Source organism: Heteronotia binoei, chromosome 21 (assembly GCF_032191835.1).
Source record: "Heteronotia binoei isolate CCM8104 ecotype False Entrance Well chromosome 21, APGP_CSIRO_Hbin_v1, whole genome shotgun sequence".
In the NCBI taxonomy this organism is placed as follows: domain Eukaryota; kingdom Metazoa; phylum Chordata; class Lepidosauria; order Squamata; family Gekkonidae; genus Heteronotia; species Heteronotia binoei.
Window position 1 is genome coordinate 25,058,262 of NC_083243.1, and position 18,830 is coordinate 25,077,091.

Sequence of the window (18,830 nt, forward strand, 5' to 3'; positions counted from 1 at the left end):
AAGCAGGATTGGCCCTGACCAGTATTCAGATAGGAGACGTCCACAAAATGTCAGTCATGATGCAGAGACAGGCAATGGCACACCATCGCTGAATATCTCTTAACTTGAAAAACCCTATGGGGTTGCTGTGAGGTGGCTGCGACTTGACAGTACTTTTCACCACCAAATATGTCCAGCCCTGGACACTGCCTGGATGAAAGAAACTCCTCCAGGGAGTCCAAGATAAGGTGCCTTGAGGTCCATGATGGAAAAAAAAAGACAAGGATCTAAATGTAATAAGCAGAGCTTTTTTTGTAGCAGGAGCTCCTTTGCATATTAGGTCACACACCCCTGATGTAGCCAATCCTCCAAGAGCTTACAGGGCTCTTAGCACAGGGCCTACTGTAAGCTCCAGGACTGGCTACATCAGGGATGTATGGTCAAATATGCAAAGGAGTTCTTGCTATATATATATATTTTTTTTAAGGTAAAGGTAGTCCCCTGTGCAAGCACCAGTCATTTCTGAATCTGGGGTGACGTAGCATCACGATGTTTTCACAGCAGACTTTTTTACGGGGTGGTTTGCCATTGCCTTCCCCAGTCATCTACACTTTTACCCCCAGCAAGCTGGGTACTCATTTTACCGACCTCGGAAGGATGGAAGATTGAGTCAACCTTGAGCCAGCTACCTGAACCTAGCTTACGCCAGGATCAAACTCAGGTTGTGAGCAGAGCGCTCGGACTGCAGTATTGCAGTTTTACCACTCTGTGCCACGGGGTTCTTACCGCTAAAAAAAAAGCCCTGGTAATAAGTATTTTTCTTTTTAAAAATCCATGCAAGAATGTCAGTTTTGCTCTCTCACCTAATATAGCTTCTACACACTGTGAAGTTGATTCAAATTAGCCTGCACCTATTAGAATGTTTTGCTATATCCGCTGTGAGAGACACTAATGGTGCTTGGGGGTACAGACATGTCTTACCCTTTGATACCCAATTTCTAGGTAGCAGCTCATATATTTTCATTATTCTTCTTTGTCTCTGCAGGGACTTTTCTTTAGCCTTAATCCTACCAGCAGGGCCTATTAGCTAACTTTCTGATTAGATAAACATCAGCGACGCAACACAGCAATCTTGACTGCTCGGTATTTCTTGAGAAAATCTCCGTTTCTGGTTTTATCACCATGGCTTTCCATTTGGATCCGGTTTCTGTAATATATGTTCAAAGAACTCTCCGAATTCTGGCTTCTCTCAAACGTTATCTGCTCATCTCACTGTCCACATGTCTGAGATCATGCACCATTTGCGTCCCATCACTAGTTACTCCTTCCTCCTTTTATCCTCTGGTTACTCGTAAGATGTTTGATCTCACCCTCTTGGAACTTGGAAAGCCTCCATGGATATTCAGCACAACTGATCACCAGGTACGTGTTGAGGCTGGTAAAATACCACTCTGCGCCACTAATCAATTATGACGCAACAGTAGCGTGGGTCAATGACTGTGTCCATGGACAGGATTCCTCCTCTGAAACCCACAGTGTTGCTGCCGAGGGTAGGGAAATGATTCCCTGTCCGGAGCAGATCACTGGGTGAGGGCAACAGGCTACAATACTCAAAACAATCCACAGTGCACCGCTATGAACAAAGCAATAGACAAGTGGCACCTTTAAGACCAACTAAGTTTTATTCAGAATGTAAGCTTTCGTATGCGCTTCAGCAGACTTCAGCAGACAAAATGGAATGGCAAGCTATCTTTAAATATAGAGAAAGTGGGCAGTGAGTTGGTATGTAGAGTCATGGGAATGTTTTTAGCAGACCAAAAAAATCCCAAATTGGGGTCTGTGTTTGTTTGTATAGTATAGTTAGCTGGGATGTAACAGCAGTGGAAGGTGATAAAAAGCAGACATGTCAGAGGTCTGAAGTGCCATAAACCTGGGTGTCATTCTGGCTCCTTAGTTGTGGGTTTAAATGGAGGGCATTAGTATCTCAAGAAGTTATAGCAACATTATAGTTTGCCATTTGAAGAAAAGAATACATTAGAATATAGCTGAAGATGGGTTAGTATATGTAATATGATAAACAGCCAATATCCCTATTTGAGTATGAACAGTTATTCTGGTCTAAACCCATACAAATCAATAGAAGCGGGCCTTTTGGGGGACAGGAGTTCACAAGACTGGAGCTCCGGAACCTCTATTTTTATTGTTCTCTTTCTTTCTTACCCCTCCCCCCCCCCTAATACGTCTTTCTGGGCTCCACTGTTCAAACCCCCTGTGAGAATTTTGCTGAACTGTAAGATTTGACAAACTTTCTAATATTTTCCCCCACCAAAAATGGGGAAATAACCAAAACATATCAAGCAGACAGATGGAAATCTTCATCATGCCGCTGCGGCCACATTTAGGAGGAGGTGGAGAAGGAGGAGGAAGAAGAGGGAGAAGAAGAAGACTGCAGATTTATACCCCGCCCTTCTCTCTGAATCAGAGACTCAGAGCGGCTTACAATCTCCTATATCTTCTCCCCCCACAACAGACACCCTGTGAGGTGGGTGGGGCTGAGAGCTTTCACAGAAGCTGCCCTTCCAAGGACAACTCCTACCAGAGCAAGTGGAGGAGGGGGGAATCAAACCCGGTTCTCCCAGATAAGAGTCTGCGTACTTAACCACTACAGGAGAAAGTCATTTTAAAAGTATGCTGGGAACAAGGTTTTATTATGACAATTCTAATTTATTTTTAGATAGATACTGAACTGATATAATTTAGTACACCTTCCGGTGATATCAGGGATGTGTGGCATATGCAAATGAGTTGTGCTAATGAACCCTTGCAGATCTTTTTCTACGAAATGACCCCTGCTTAGACGTAACTGCATAGAACTGGATTGCCATTGCCTCTGATCCTGACAAGAGACCAGGTACAGCTGTTTTCATTTCCTTTGGATGTCACAGACCAGTGATTCCCAGTATGGTGGCCACTTTCTTCTTCCCCAGAGCAACAAGCCAAAATTGGCTTTTTTCCACTATATTAGAATAGAAGGTGCTTCAGAAAACCTGTGCATCTACACTGAGCACTCATTTGGAAACAGACGCTTCATTCACAGAAGGATCCTCAGCTTGAACCTGCTAATATTTGGCTCTATAGTCCTTGACCGCCATTTTCTTGCTAGCTGTACTCTTCTCCATGGCAGCCATTTTGTGACACCCCCCACTGTCTGCTCTCAAAATCCCAAAAGGGTCCACAGGTTCATGGTTAGGGACTTTCATCAAAGAAGGGAGAGCAGGATTCAAGTCCAGTAGCACCTTAAAGGTAAAGGTAGTCCCCTGTGCAAGCACCAGTTGTTTTCGACTGTGGGGTGACGTTGCTTTCACAACGTTTTCACGTCAGACATTTTATGGGGTGGTTTGCCATTGCCTTCCCAGGTCATCTACGCTTTCCCCCCAGCAAGCTAGGTACTCATTTTACCCACCTCAGAAGGATGGAAGGCTGAGTCAGCCTTGAGCCGGCTACCTGAACCCAGCTTTCAATGGGATCGAACTCAGGTTGTGAGCACAGCTTGGACTGCAGTACTGCAGCTTACCATTCTGCACCATGGGGCTCTTTTAGTAGCACCTTAAAGACGAGCAAAATGTCAAGAGTCAAAGCTCCTTTCATTAGTCCTTCATCAAAGACTGTTATTATCATAAGTTTGTTGGCACTGATGTTTATTTAGCTATTTAATATGATCTTGTGCATCTTTAGACTTCTTGTGTGCATTACAGGAAACTGATCCCAAAATTAACACTGAACACACACGAAACTGTCTCATACTGAATCAGACCATCAATCCGTCAAGGTCAGTATTGTGTACTATGGACTGGCAGCAGTTCTCTTAAACCTCAGGTAGGCAGACTTTCTCATCATCTACTACCTGGTCCTTTTAACGGGAGGCACTGAGGATTAAACCTGGGATCTCCTGCACGCAAGCAGAGGCTCTTTCACTAAGCCACAGCATTTGTTTTAATGGGGGGGGGGGGGGCTGGCACCAGGAAAGAGAATCCCATGCTGAAATAAAGATTCACAGGATGGAGAACTCAAATCAATATGGGGATGGCTGAACAGAACCAAAGAGCTTTTGAAATCTGGTCTCATCTCCAGTCCTTAATATATGTTTGCTTAATGCTATCAGTAGAAGAGCTCCTGTGGAGCCAGGATTTTGAGAAATTATCATGAAAAGATTATTCCGTTTTAGAAAACAGACCCACACAGTCTGTTTTCATTTGAGTTCCATATAGCTTCATGTTGCTTTTGCATTGGTATACATTGCATGGGGGAGGGAGAACCATTTGCAAAACCTGCTCTATTTACCATGATGTTTTTACTGCACTCACAAAAACGGCATTATCCATTTTTATGAAATTATTTGGGGATATACAAAAATACATTATTTTTATCCCCACCGTCATTCATGCATTTGCACATTTCTAACAGATTCACGGATTAATACCAGTATCTATCCAAACCTCAACCAAAAGCCTGATGCAGGTAATTACATTTCTTTTCTGTTCCTGCACTTTTAATTCAATATTTTCCTAGAATTTAGTGAAGCCACTTGGTTTTGAACAGCTGTCGTATGTCATCCAGGAGGATTATCTTTAAAACACGTACAATTTGTATTCCAGTTTGTTAACTTTGGGGTGAATAAAAAGCTATTACGTGAAGGGGGGGGAGTAGCATTCATAATTATACTCTTCAATGGACAAAGAAAATCCAGTGATTCTAGACAGTAATTATTTACACAGGCGTCACAAAGGATTATGGGCCTACTTTTATGACAAGTTCAGAAGCTGATCACATAAAAGTGGAACTGTTACAGAGGGGCAAGCTTGCCTGGTAACTTTCTGAGACTACTCAAAGGCAAGAACATCGAACAAAAGAAGGCTTAACCCTCCCCCCTCCCATATAGCATTCAACAGAGCAGGTCTAAATACCACAGACATAAAGTAATACAGAGGCAACCAAACACTGCAGGGAGCTGTACAAAATATAGAATTATAGGCCAGTCTTAACCAAGTGTACTCAGAGTCTCACTGACTTTAAAGAGTGATTCAGGTGGGTAGCCATGTTGGTCTGAAGCAATGTAACAAAGTTTGAGTCCAGTGGCACCTTCAAGACCAACGAAGTTTAATTCTGGGCATAAGCTTTTGTATGCATGCACACAGAGCTGGTGTGGCGTAGTGATTAAGAGTGGCTAGCCTTAAGAACTTGTAGTATTAAGGTGGACTATGAATAATGTAAATAAAATAAAATGAAAGCAGCAAAAGCCGCTGTGCAGGGAGGGACCGTTCTAAGCACTCCCCTGGAACAATCACCCTGTCATTGCTTCAGGTGTTCAATTTTACCTTTCAGAAAAGGGCAAAGTAGGCACAGGTAGCGATTTAAACAAGTTTTTGTTTATTTAAACAGGCTGGCAGGGAAGGGATAGGATATTTACATAGGTTTTGGGGATTTAGAAGATGTAGGCAGACAGTTAAAACTGAAAACAGAACTATCTCTGAGGTTACTGACTTCACAAGATACAGCATTACCCTTCAGTTGGTTTAACTTTTACTAAAGATTTCCTTGATGTTAAAAGTCTATCTTTTTATAGCTGTTCTAGATTTCTAGGTAACTTTCTCACTTTTTAATCACACAATCTTGCTTTATCCCTTTGGTTAGAAGAGTGAGGTCTCTCCACTTCACCTCTTTCTCTGGCAAGATCCTTACTATCTTCCCTTTAAGATAAATAACCTGCACCTTTGATACCTTTTGAGGGCCTTTCACTGCCACCTCAAACCCTTTTGCCAAAGTCTGATCTACCAGACTTCCAGTCCTTCCCCTTTTTTGGATACTACGCTTAATACAGGAAACATTTTTCCTTCTCAAGATGGGATCTGGGTTTTATACATACAGAGACTGCTCTTCTCTGGGGAACAGCCTCCCACCAAAGTTTCTACTATTCAAAGCCACCCCCCACGGGCTCTGAATCAGACTCTTCTTTGTTTGTTTGTTTTTGTTACACACTGGAGAGTATCACAAAGACCACCACTCTCTTTGTCACTCTCAAACTCCTTCAACTCACTAACTGCTTTCTCCAACTGCCTAACTGCCACCCTCTTTTGACAGTTAGCAGCAACCAATCAGATTGAGTTCCATTAGCTGTCACTCAAATGCACTGCCTCTCAGCATGCATATGCCTGCTGTCTGTCACACAGGCCCAATATGGATTGGACCCAGTGTGCTCAGAAAGGGAGGCGTGAGGAGAAGGGACACCTTCATGAAGTTTCTCTGATCAGAAATGCCTTCTCTGGCGCTACCATAAGCCCCTTTACCTGAGATATGCCTGCCTTTCCCCCTTTTAGCAGATTCTGCCCAGCTCCTTTGCCCTGATCCATAATTCAGGATCAAATACTACTTGTGAAATCATGGTCATGGAATTCCAGCATTACAGTTACTAAGGCCTAGATGGCCCTAGATGGCCCAAGTTAGCCTGAATTCACCAGAACTTGGAAATTAAGCAGGGTCAGTCTAGTTTAATACTTGTGAGTGAGATACTGCCAAGAAAGTAAGTAAGTAAGGTTGCTATGCAGAGGCAGGCAATGGCAAACCACCTCTGTTAGCCTCTTGCCCTGAACACCCTATGGAGTTGAGTTGCCATAAGTCAGCTGAGACAACAGCATAAAAAAGAGAGAGAGATTCTATTTCGATGCAAGCCTCATTAAGTACACCTTCCAATTAAATACGCATTAGATCAGACAGCTGTTTAAAATTGCAGTTATCCTTTGTCAAAACCACAGCAAAGAGGGAGGAGTTCTGTTAAAAACCTTCAGAAAACTCAAGTCTGAGCAGTCTATTACTTACGAGACATGCCTGAGGAAGAAAGCTGTTCACCCGGGAGATACTCCACATCCCCTCGAGGTACTGCTGTGCCTGGATCGTTACTGAGCTCAATGCCCCACTAAGGCCACTGGGAGCCACAGTCACTTGCACACTGGAGTTCGGAAAACCACTTCCCGCTTGCGGCCACCCGATCCCCTTCTTCCTCTCTGTCGCCGAGAAAAGGCCTGTCGCTTTGCCAGGCTGTCTACCCACCGGCCCAGCCACAAGAGACAAGTCCCTCTGAGAAGACACAGTCATCACGTTCGGGGGGGCCAGTCTTGGCAGCACGGCGGCCATTGCCACGGCACTGTGAGGAGGGTCCGCAGCGTCCTGGCAGCTGACCGGGTCGAGGTTGTGGATGGCCTGGATGGCTTCTTGCTTCAGCTGGTTCAGGTGGACAGCACAAACGTCACACCTGTTCTCCCCATCGCTCCTGGGTTTCTGTAAATATTCAGGCACTTGAAGCTTGTCGAAAATTAAAGCTGATAATCGCGGGTCCTAGAAGGAAAGGGGAACAAAGGCAAAATGAGTCAAGGCCAAACCAAAGGAGGGGGGGCAGTGGAGAGAGGCAAGGCTAAAACAAGTCAAGGTATAAATGCTAGCAGTGATTTCTATGTGCCAGGGTAGGCTTGTGTGCCATAATAATAATAATAATAATAATAATAATAAATTTTATTTCTATCCCGCCCTCCCCACCTCAGCAGGCTCAGGGCGGCTAACAACATTTTATAAAAACATACAATAATAATAATTAAAAAACCTTTAAGTTTAACAATATAAAACATCAACAATAAACTTAATAACATTAAAAACCAGTTCAATAAATACAGTTATTCTGCGGTATAGTTCTTCAACCGCATTGGCGGCTCCTTAATTTCTGATCTTCCTAACAGTCCGGGTGTGCAAATTTAAAAAGGACGGTCTTGCAGGCCCTGCGGAACTGCTCAAGGTTCCGCAGGGCCCGCACCTCCTCGGGGAGTCGGTTCCACAGAGTAGGAGCCGCAATCGAGAATGCCCGTGCTCTGGTGCTCTGATATAAGACCTACTAAAGGGATATAAGACCTACTAAAGGGATATAAGAAAAGAATGATTCCAACAATTTAAGAAGCACTTAAAATTGTTTAGGATTAAAAAGCAATTGGGCGTAAACCTTTTTTAAAAAAAAAAGAAAGAGAGGTATATCTGAGAGGCATATGAGCTATTTTCCTGTGAATTCCCCCAAATAAGGCTATTCACTGCATCTCTGTATGATTTATTGTTCTGGCATTTTTTCCATCCAATTAGTGCCCTTAGGGGACAAAAAGCTAACACATTAAAAACCAACTTTAAAAATAATACATACATATATTACACAGCAACGATTAAAAACAGGCTGGAAGGAGGGCCTGTAAGGGAATGCCAAACACAACAAAAAGTTGCTGGCAGAAGATAACAATAGAAGGGCCAGGCGATTCTTCCTTCACAGGGAATTCCACAGTTTTGGAGTCACAACCAAGAAGGCCCTTTCTTGGGTTACCACCCATCTAGCCTCAGATGATGGGAACACCTGAAGCAGAGTCCCTTAATAGTTGTTTAGGTGCATATGGGAGTAGGCAGTCCTTAGGACAGGCTGATCCCAAATAAAATAAAGGGATTTAAAGGTCAATACCAGCTCCTTGAATTGGGCCTGGGAATAAGTAGTAAGCCAACATAGATGGGAAAAGACTGGAGTGACATAGTCCCTATAGCCCATTCCAGTCAACATCCCTGCCACAGCATTCCATAGCCCCCACTCTGTGGAATGCCCTCCCCGAAAACATCAGGGCCCTGCGAGACCAGCCACAATTCCCCAGGGCCTGTAAGACCAAACTGTTCAAACTCACTTTCAACGATTAAGGGGAGATGGCTAGTATTCCACAGCACTGACAATCTCACTGTACCAATGTAACTGAAACCAGAAACATCAGGATAACAAGAACATCAACGTGCAATCTTGGACTTTTAATGACTGTAACATGTATGGAAATGATTTTATTGCATATTCTGTTTTAAATATTTTATGTTGTTTTTAACTGTTGTTAGCTGCCCTGAGCCTGTCAGGGGAGGGTGGGATATAAATTTGATAAAATAAATAAATTCTGTACCAACTGCAGTTTTCAGACACTCATAGGCAGCCCCATGCAGAGCACATCGCAGTAATCTGAGCTAGATGTTCAATCTAGACTTGACAATCAGCCAGGGGGAAGCTAACTTTTTTACTTCCCCATATCTCATTATCAATAAGTTCCAATGCAGAGGAAATGCAAAATCACCAGCAGTCTGCTGTCTCTCTGTATTAGACACTGCAAACAGCTTACTAACTTCCAAACAGAGAACAGGCTCAAAAAAAACACCAATCTGCACAGGTAATTCTTACTTTAAGAGCCCCGTGGCGCATAGTAGCAAAGCTGCAGAACTGCAGTTCTAAGCTTTGCTCACGACCTGAGTTCGATCCCGGCAGAAGCTGGGTTCAGGTAGCCGGCTCAAGGTTGACTCAGCCTTCCATCCTTCTGAGGTCGGTAAAATGAGTACCCAGCTTGCTGGGGCGGAAGCGTAGATGACTGGGGGAGGCAATGGCAAACCACCCTGTTAAAAGTCTGCCATGAAAACATGAAAGCAACGTCACATCCCAGAGTCGGAAACGACTGGTGCTTGCAGTTTTAAAAGTTTCTTTTTTAAGTGAGAAGGGAAGATTGTGGGTGGGAAGGTAGGAAGGAATGAGCCAGTGCTCAGCTCTCGTGGTGCTTTCTTATATGCTCAGGATAATGCCAATCACCACTTTGGGATCAGGAAGGAATTTTCTTCCACGGATGATTCCTCCAGGGATGCTGGAGGATTTTTGTCTTCCTCTGGGCACAGAGCATGGGTCACTGGGGAACTTGACGTGGGGAGCAGCTGTGCACTTCCTGTCAGGGCTATTTTTGTAGGGAAAGCCCAGCAGGAATTCATTTACATATTAGGCCACACTTCCTGACACCACTCCAGCCTGTGCGTTCCTGCTCAAAAAAAGCCCTGCTTCCTGCATTGTGCTGGGGTTGGACTAGATGACCCTTAGGGATCCCTTCCAGTTCTATGTTTCTAAGGGTGCCTCCAGCTTTAATGCAGGGAAGAGAAGGGGGGGGTGTTATTTAGGAGATGATGAAATGGTGAACAACGCAACGTCTTTTTCCATGATGAGCTCTTGCACTCATCATGCTGCTCCAAACTCCAACACCATTTGAGTTCCTTGGCAGACTCTCAGTTCGTCGCTGATTAATAAGCCATAATAAGTACCATCGCCCCGTAATGCCCAGCATGAAAATGATTATCAGAATCTCAGAGTGGAGCTTGCAGCACACTCGATAACTGTTCATCTGCTTGCCTTTTAATTAGTTCCCCGTTCGTTTTTAAGAGATCTAATGAGCACATGCCTTCTTCCTACTCAGAAGCAAAGATGGACCTGGCAGGGGTCCTGAATACTATAGCTACTCACTTTCAAAGGCTTGCACGCCATGAGAGACCCGTGGAAGTTGGACCTCGGAATGCTGAAAAGAGATCCTAGCATGACTCAAAAATCCACCTTTTTATTTTATCTCCCAACCCCAGACAACGAATCATCAACTTGCAAAGAAAGACCGGTTGCAATAACTGTCTACTCTTTGCATCTAGACTGGAAAGGAGATGGATTGGAGAAACAGCATTAAAAAAGGTAGACTATCCCATTTGGCTAGAGGCAGCAGTGAGGAACAGATAAATGTTCTCACAAGAAGCTATGTCCCTCTCAGAACATTTTCAGTTCTCTTTGAGACCATTTCTAATTTTTTTAAAAAATATTCAGACCCTGCCTTTCCATAAAACAGTTGAGTCGGCCAAGAGTAAAAAGAACAAAAGAATTCATTACAGACTTACGAACAGCAAAGGTGTAATCACAAAGCATGTAAATATACATATGAGAAGCTGCAATACAACAGAAGGAGGAGAAGTTTGGATTTATACCCTGCCCTTCACTCAGAGCAGCAGAAGAAGAAGAATGCAGATTTATGCCCCACCCTTCTCTCTGAATCAGAGTCTCAGAGCAGCTTACAATCTCCTATATATCTTCTTTCCCCACAACAGACACCCTGTGAGATGGGTGGGGCTGAGAGGGCTCTCACAGCAGCTGCCCTTTCAAGGACAACTCCTGCGATAGCTATGGCTGACCCAAGGCCATTCCAGCAGGTGCAAGTGGAGGAGTGGGGAAATCAAACTCGGTTCTCCCAGATAAGAGTCTGCGCACTTAACCACTATACCAAACTGGCTCTCTTACAATCTTTCCCTTCCCCTCCCCCACAACAGAGACCCTGGGTATGTGGAGCTGAGAGAGCTCTGAGAGAACTGCTCTTGAGAGAACAGCTTTACAAGAACAGCGGCTTGTGCAAGGTCACCCAGCAGCTGCATGTGGAAGAGTGGGGAATTGGATCTAGTTTTCCCAGATTAGAGCCTGCCGTTCTTAACCACTATACCGAACTGGCTCTCTGGCAGACCCTTAGTACACGAAAGTAAGTACTATCTACTCAGACTGGCATCAAATCCCCAGGGTCACAGGCAGAGGTCTTTCACATCACCTGCTAAGTGGTCCTTTGTAATGGACATGCCAGAGATTGAACCTGGGACCTTCTGCATATCAAACAGATGCTCCTCCCCAAATGCGTGTGATCAAATTACAAATAGCAAACATATCATTACAAAGTATGTAAATAAAAAGCAGATTTTTAAAAAATCAACACAAGCTCCTTCCACATGACAATTGTTTTCCTGCAGAGAAAGCCCCTGCATTAAAAGGGTACATCTGCATTTATTTATTTCATTTCATGTATATCTCCAACCTCTCGCCTCGGTGGAGGCCCAAAGCAGCTCCCATAGTTCTCTTTTCCTCCATTTAATCCTCACAACAACCCTGTGAAGTAGTTTAGGCTAAGAGCATGTAACCAGTACAAGGTCACCCACCAAGCCTTCATGGCAGAACAGGAATTTGAGCATGCTGTCGTGCTCAACTCATGGAGATCCCGGGGCTTTTCACCTTAAACCAAATTAAAAATGAGGTTGCCTTCATGCAGCTCAAAAGGCGAATCCACAAAAGGTCCAGGTGAATAAGAACACAAGAGACGCCATCTTGGATCAGGCCAATGGCCCTTCCAGTCCAACACTCTGTGTCACACAGTGGCTAAAACCCAGGTGCCATCAGGAGGTCCACTAGCAGAGCCAGAACTCCAGAAGCCCTTGCACAGTTGCCCCCCACCAAAGTACCAAGAATACAAGCATCACTGTCCCAGAAAGAGTATTCTGTCTATACCTTGTGAATAACAGGGGAGTAAATGGGGAGGGGGACAAAGCTAAGCTCTGTTTTCAAAAAAGATGCAAGGGCAGCCCACTGCTGGGCCGTATCACACACCCTCAGGCAGTTAACTAATAAAATACTGAATCAAACTGTCTTTATCTGAATGTCTAAAAGACAATAAAAAGAGTCAGTTGACCCTCGCAGGAAGGAGACAATTCCACTGTCACGGTGTTACCACAGATAAGGTTCTTAACCTTATCTCAGATCTTTTGGAGTGAGCACACAGGACAGATTACCTCAGTGAACAAGCAGTACTCCTTGAAGTCAACTCAGAACCTCTGGCTTATACAGAATACTACAGCTCAGTTACCTCAGGAGCACAAATATTACACCCATTCTGTAGCCAATCCACAACTATCTTCTATTATTATTATTTTATTTATATTCTGCCTATTCCCCTGTCAGAGCTCAGGGCAGAGCACAACATAATAATAAAATCACAATAAAATCATATTTTATTTTATTTATATCCTGCCCTCCTCGCCGGAGCAGGCTCAGGACGGCTCACAACATAGAAATCCACAATAGTAAAATATACCAACTATAAAATATTATATAATATAATAATAAAAATCAATTTCTGTATTCGATAGAACAAAATAGCCCGGCAGAACAATATGATGAAATGGTAGAGCAGGACAATGCAGCAAATCAGCACAGCAAGATAGTACAGTAGGAGAGGCCAGCCGATCTAATGGGTAGATGCCCGCCACCTCACCCGAAGACCCGGCAGAACAGCTCCATTTTACAGGCCCTACGAAAGGCTAGCAAGTCAGGTAGGGCCCGGATCTCCATAGGGAGCTGATTCCACCAGGCTGGGGCCAAAACCGAGAAAGACCTGGCCCTGATATAGGCAACACCGGGCATTTCTTGGGCCGGGGACTGTCAGTTGCCAGGTTCAGTTCAAGGCACTGGCTAACACATAACAAAGCCCTTCATGGCATTGGGGCCTCATATCTGCAAGACGAGCTTCCCTCATCTGAGCAAAGCCTTCTGAAAGCATCACCATTCAAATCGGTACCCTCAGACGTGCATTCCTTGTTGTTCCCTCTCCACATTTTGTGAAATGGCCTGCCTGAGGAGATTAGGAAGGCTCCCGCACTTTTATCATTCCACAGATCGTGTAAAACAGAATTGTTAAAAAGGGTATTTTTAAGAAATATAATAGGGTGGCTATGCCCTGACCCGGATGGCCCAGGTTAGCCTGATCTCATCAGATCTCAGGGACAGCCCTGGTTAGTAGTTGATATGCAGAGTCAAGCAATGGCAAACCACCTCTGTCTCTTGTCTTGAAAACCATACAGGGCAGCCCTAAGCTTGCTGCAAACTGATGAACAAAAAAAAGAGTGCTATATTATGATGAATGGTTCAGGCAGGCTGTTTTTCTAAAGGGGACAGGTCTATGCCAGTGGCATGCAATATGTATTATCCCTGTTATATGTATTATCCTGTTCTTAATGCGTTTCCTGCATTTGTAATACTATTTTCTGCAGAGCTTGACATATCGCACCTAACGCTTCTTGCTACATTTCACATTTTTGTAACCCTGATCCTACACTATTGCTTAAAGATTTCTCATCTTATTGACTGCATGGACTTAACGCTGTGTAATCCACCTTGAGTCTTAAGCAAGAAAAAAGGTAAAGGTAGTCCCCCTGTGCAAGTGCCGATTTGTAACCAACCCATGGGGTGATGGTCAAATCATGATGTTTCCTTTGCAGATTTTTTGTTATGGGGTGGTTTGCAAATTGCCTTCCCCAGTCATCTACACTTTACCTGAGTACTCATTTTACTGACCTCGGAAGGATGGAAGGCTGAGTCAACCTTGAGCTGGCTACCTGAACCCAGCTTTTGAACTCAGGTCGTGAGCAGAGCTTGGACCGCAGTCCTGTAGTTTACCACTCTGCGCCAGGGGGCTCCCTAACTCTGGGGTGACGTCGCATCACGACGTTTTCACTGCAGACTTTTTACTGAGTGGTTTGTCTTGCCTTCCCCAGTCATTTACACTTTCCCCCCAGCAAGCTGGGTACTCATTTTACCAACTTCGGAAGGATGGAAGGCTGAGTCAACCTGGAGCCGGCTACCTGAACCCAACTTCCACTGGGAAAACTCAGGTCCTGAGGAGAGCAGAGCTTGGACTGCAGTACTGAAGCTTACCGCTCTGCGCCACGAGGCTCCCCTTAGCAAGAAATGTGGACTATAAATAAATACAACAAAAATACATGGGACCAGACAGAAGAAGAATTGCAGATTTATACCCCGCCATTCTCTCTGAATCAGAGACTCAGAGCGGCTTACAATCGCCTATATCTTCTCCCCCCAAAACAGACATCCTGTGAGGTGGATGGGGCTGAAAGGGCTCTCACAGCAGCTGCCCTTTCAAGGACAACCTCTGCAAGAGCGGCTAACCCAAGGCCATTCCAGCAAGTGCAAGTAGAGGAGTGGGGAATCAAACCCGGTTCTCCCAGATAAGAGACCACGCACTTAACCACTACACCAAACTGACAGTCCTTCCAAAACCTTTCAAGACGCTTTGAATCGCTTGCAAAAACAAACCCGAAGCCAACACCTGTCCTCCATCCTCCATTTCTAATTATTTGGGAACCTGAGCTTCTGCAAGAAGCGTTTTTTTTACGCTACATCTGCTTTGATAAGAAAGGCAGCCAAAACCTGCAACTGCCTTTGGAGGTGTTATGATGCGCACACCCAGGAGCTGATTCGAAACCAGCACCTCGTTTCTTTCCACTGAGCAGACTTTTTACGGAGTGGTTTGCCATTGCCTTCCCCAGTCATTTACACTTTCCCCCCAGCAACCTTGATGGGTCCTCCGTGTCACCTTTGCCGCCCTACCCTTAGCACCCCCAGTTCGGAGAGACCCAACGTCCTATCTCTTAAAACACGCAAGGGCTCGCATCCCTAACCAGGGCTACGGGAGGGGGGGGGGATTAAAGCAAGAGATTAAATCCCATCTTGTTGTAAATCCGCAGCTAACACTAACGCCCTGCAACGGACCCAGCCAGCTTCAAGGGCTCATGTTGAGAGCTCTTTAGACAATTAAGGATTTAAATGGAAGATCACAGCCCGGTTGAAGGTTTGTGCACATTTAATTTTAAGACAGAGAGGGAAGGAGGTGGGGGGGGGGAGGCTTTAATTTCACTTATTAGTAATGAGGACAGACAAAGCAAATAAGCTATCTGAATTAGGGATGCTTAAAAAACGTCCTCCCAAATTAGCAAGCCTTTCGAAACACCAACACAAACAAAAAAACCGCAAAGCACGCAAACCCCTAAAGCGGTACTGCTTTATATCAAGCTGCGGGAGTCTCCAGGAAGTGAATATCGCATGGAAAACCCCAACGTCCTTCTACTTTTAATTAGGACACACATCTACAGCTTCGGTTAAATACCCTGCCACTGATACTTGGAATTAATTATTACCTTCTTTCAGAGAAGAACTGCTCACTTGCGATAAATGGCAAGCGCGCTGGCTGTTGTTAGCTCTCAGACCTGAAAAATGGAACAAAAACCTTGTGTTGGGCCACTCAATTGCTCGGGTGGGGTGAGCGGCCGCACAAGTTCTAAAATGTGTAAGCCGGAGGCTAAAAAACTTTGAGGCAGCTCACACTAACTCAGCTTAGAGGGATCCCAATCGGCAGCCGTGTCAGTCTGAAGCAATGGAACAAAGCAATAGACAAGTGCACCCTTAAGACCAACTAAGTTTTATTTAGAAAGCTGGTCTTAAACAGGGTCGGTGATAGGGTTTTTGGTGCCCTAGGCGAGCTGCCAACTAGCGCCACCCCCCCCGGAATTATTATTTTTTTAAAAAAAAAACCAGAGAATTATAGTATAAATGAAAAAAAACTCTAAACTATTTATATTTTTCATTTACAACTTTTTTATTTTAAATTTTAATTTTTTTAAAAAAAAATGTGAGCTTAAGCAAAAAATTGTGAGAATACCACTTGATCCTTTTAGCTGGAAGAGCTAGGGACAAGACCTTGTGCATGCGAGAGAGATGCTCTACCACTGAGCTATGGCTCCCACCCCAGGGCTCTGTTAAGAGAGCCAGTTTGGTGTAGTGGTTAAGTGTGCGGACTCTTATCTGGGAGAACCGGGTTTGATTCCCCACTCCTCCACTTGCACCTGCTGGAATGGCCTTGGGTCAGCCATAGCTCTGGCAGAGGTTGTCCTTGAAAGGGCAGCTGCTGTGAGAGCCCTCTCAGCCCCACCCATCTCACAGGGTGTTTGTTGTGGGGGAGGAAGGTAAAGGAGATTGTGAGCCGCTTTGAGATTCTTCGGAGTGGAGGGCGGGATATAAATCCAATATCTTCATCTACCTCACAGGGTGTCTGTTGTGGGGGAGGAAGGTAAAGGAGATTGTGAGCTGCTCTGAGACTCTTCAGAGTGGAGGATGGGATATAAATCCAATATCTTCTTCTTCATCTTCTTAAAGTAGAGTGGGAAGGATGAGTGGCAGCAGACAACTTCATCAGGAGCCAGTTTTTAAAAACTGTAATTGGCTCTTCTTCAGCTTTAACAATTGGTTCATTTATCCCTGCCAGGCTTCAAGGAGCACACTGTGCAAAGACTGTCCACTTTTGAGTTTCCTGGGTCTGTAACAGACCCAGGGACTGCAAAATCAGTCAGGCAGCATCTGAACTCCATGACGCCTGCTTTCCATTGGGGAAGGCAGGCTCCAAGGAGCACACAAACTGTGCGTGGGGGGGGGGGCACCTCGAAGGGCCCTCTAGGCCAGGTGGCGCCCTAGGCGGCCACCTACTTGGCCTACTCCCATGCACCGGCCATGGTCTTAAAGGTGAACTTGTCTACTGCTATGTTCTGCAGCTTAGAGGGAACTCTGAGTGGTTCTAAGATGGCCAGGGCAGGCACCAGAGTTAATGCAGCAGAAACCGAAATGGGGAAAACATCTGTGTGAATTGCAAACTTTGTGATCACTTAGATAGGACTTCTACATAATCACTGTGTAGAGGTTATTATCCCGTGCTATGCAGCCCTTTTATCCTACCAGCAGCACAATCTTACACAGAGTTACACTCTTCTAAGTCCACTGACTTCAATGGACTTCAGAAGGACATGCATCTGCTTAGGATTGCACTCCTACGACATCCTTTATCATCCTGGAACTTCCACAGACGAATGCGGGCTGGTCCACAAGGAAATTATCACTGAATTACCAGTGTGGCTTGGTGATAGGATTGTTGGACAAGGAACAGGAAGACACAGGTTCAAATCCATCCATTTCTCAGGAGAGGAAAGAGAAACGGGGAAAGTAAGGAGCAGAGATAAGGAGGAGGCTCAAGGTTCTTCTCCCATGCACCCCTTTTGCTTTGAGAAATGGACACCACCATCTACTGCTTTATGCACCATTTGGGCAGAGCCAAGATTCACACAAGCTAGTACACTACCATCCCTTAACCCACCCACCTACTCAAGTGCTTGGGTTGCACAGGGCTTTTCTTTTATGCAGCAGGAACCTATTTGCATATTAAGCTACACCCCCCTGATGTAGCCAGTCCTCCTGGAGCTTACAGTAGAACCTGTAAGAAGAGCCCTATAAGCTCTTTGAGGATTGGCTACATCAGGGGTGTTTGGCCTAATATGCAACGGAGTTCCTGCTAAAAAAAAAAAAGCCCTGGGGTTGCAGAGTCAGAACACAGGCAGGCCACATTTGACCATTCCAGTTCTACAGGGTGGTTTAAGAACACAGGAAGTGCCCTGCAAATCAGGCCAGCAGTCCGTCTAGTCCAGCAGCCTGTCTCACACAGTAGTCAACCAGTTCATCTGGAGGCCCAACATCAGAGAATGGAAGCCAAGGCCTTCCCTTGATGTTGCCCCCAGCACTGGAGGTTCCCTTTACTCACCATGGCTAGTAGCCGCTGATAGATCTACCCTCCATGAATCTGTCTAATCCCCCTTTAAAGGCTCCCATGCCTGTGGCCATCACATCTTCCTCTGGCAGCAAATTTCACATTTTAATCACTGTTTGAGTAAAGAAGCATTTCCCCCTGTTTGTCATGAATCTACTGCCCATCAACTCGCTGGACACTATCAAGTTCTAGTACAGGTGCGGCCAAGCCATGGCTCAGGAGCCACGTATGACTCTTTCACACATATGCTGTGTGGCTCTCAAAGCCGTCATCAGCCCCGTTGGCCAATGGCTTGGAGAATGCATTTAAAGTTGCTTACTATCCACTTCTCTCTCCCACCTTCCCCCATCTCTCTCTCTCTCTTTCCTTGGTCAGCAGCTTGGAGAATGCATTTAAAGTTAAAGTTGCTTACTATCCACCTCTTCCTCCCTCCTCCTTCCCCCATCTCACTCTCTTTCCTTGGTCAGTGGCTTGGAGAATGCATTTAAAGTTGCTTACCATCCACCTCTCCCTCCCACTTCCCCCCCTCTCTCTCTTTCCTTTCTCAGCAGCTTGGAGAATGCATTTAAAGTTAAAGTTGCTTACTATCCACCTCTTCCTCCCTCCTCCTTCCTGCATCTCACTCTCTTTCCTTGGTCAGTGGCTTGGAGAATGCATTTAAAGTTAAAGTTGCTTACCGTCCACCTCTCCCTCCCACCT

The 18,830-nt window shown here is 45.1% G+C and overlaps 1 protein-coding gene across 1 annotated transcript in view; it reads right to left on the reverse strand.

Annotated features, from left to right (window-relative positions):
• KIF26A (kinesin family member 26A) overlaps positions 1 to 18,830 on the reverse strand; it is a 268,133-nt gene that overhangs the window by 144,533 nt on the left and 104,770 nt on the right. Inside the window, exon 3 of the mRNA XM_060261583.1 lies at positions 6,853 to 7,368. Coding sequence (XP_060117566.1) covers positions 6,853 to 7,368 — 516 coding nt within the window. The remainder of the gene's footprint in view (positions 1 to 6,852; positions 7,369 to 18,830) is intronic.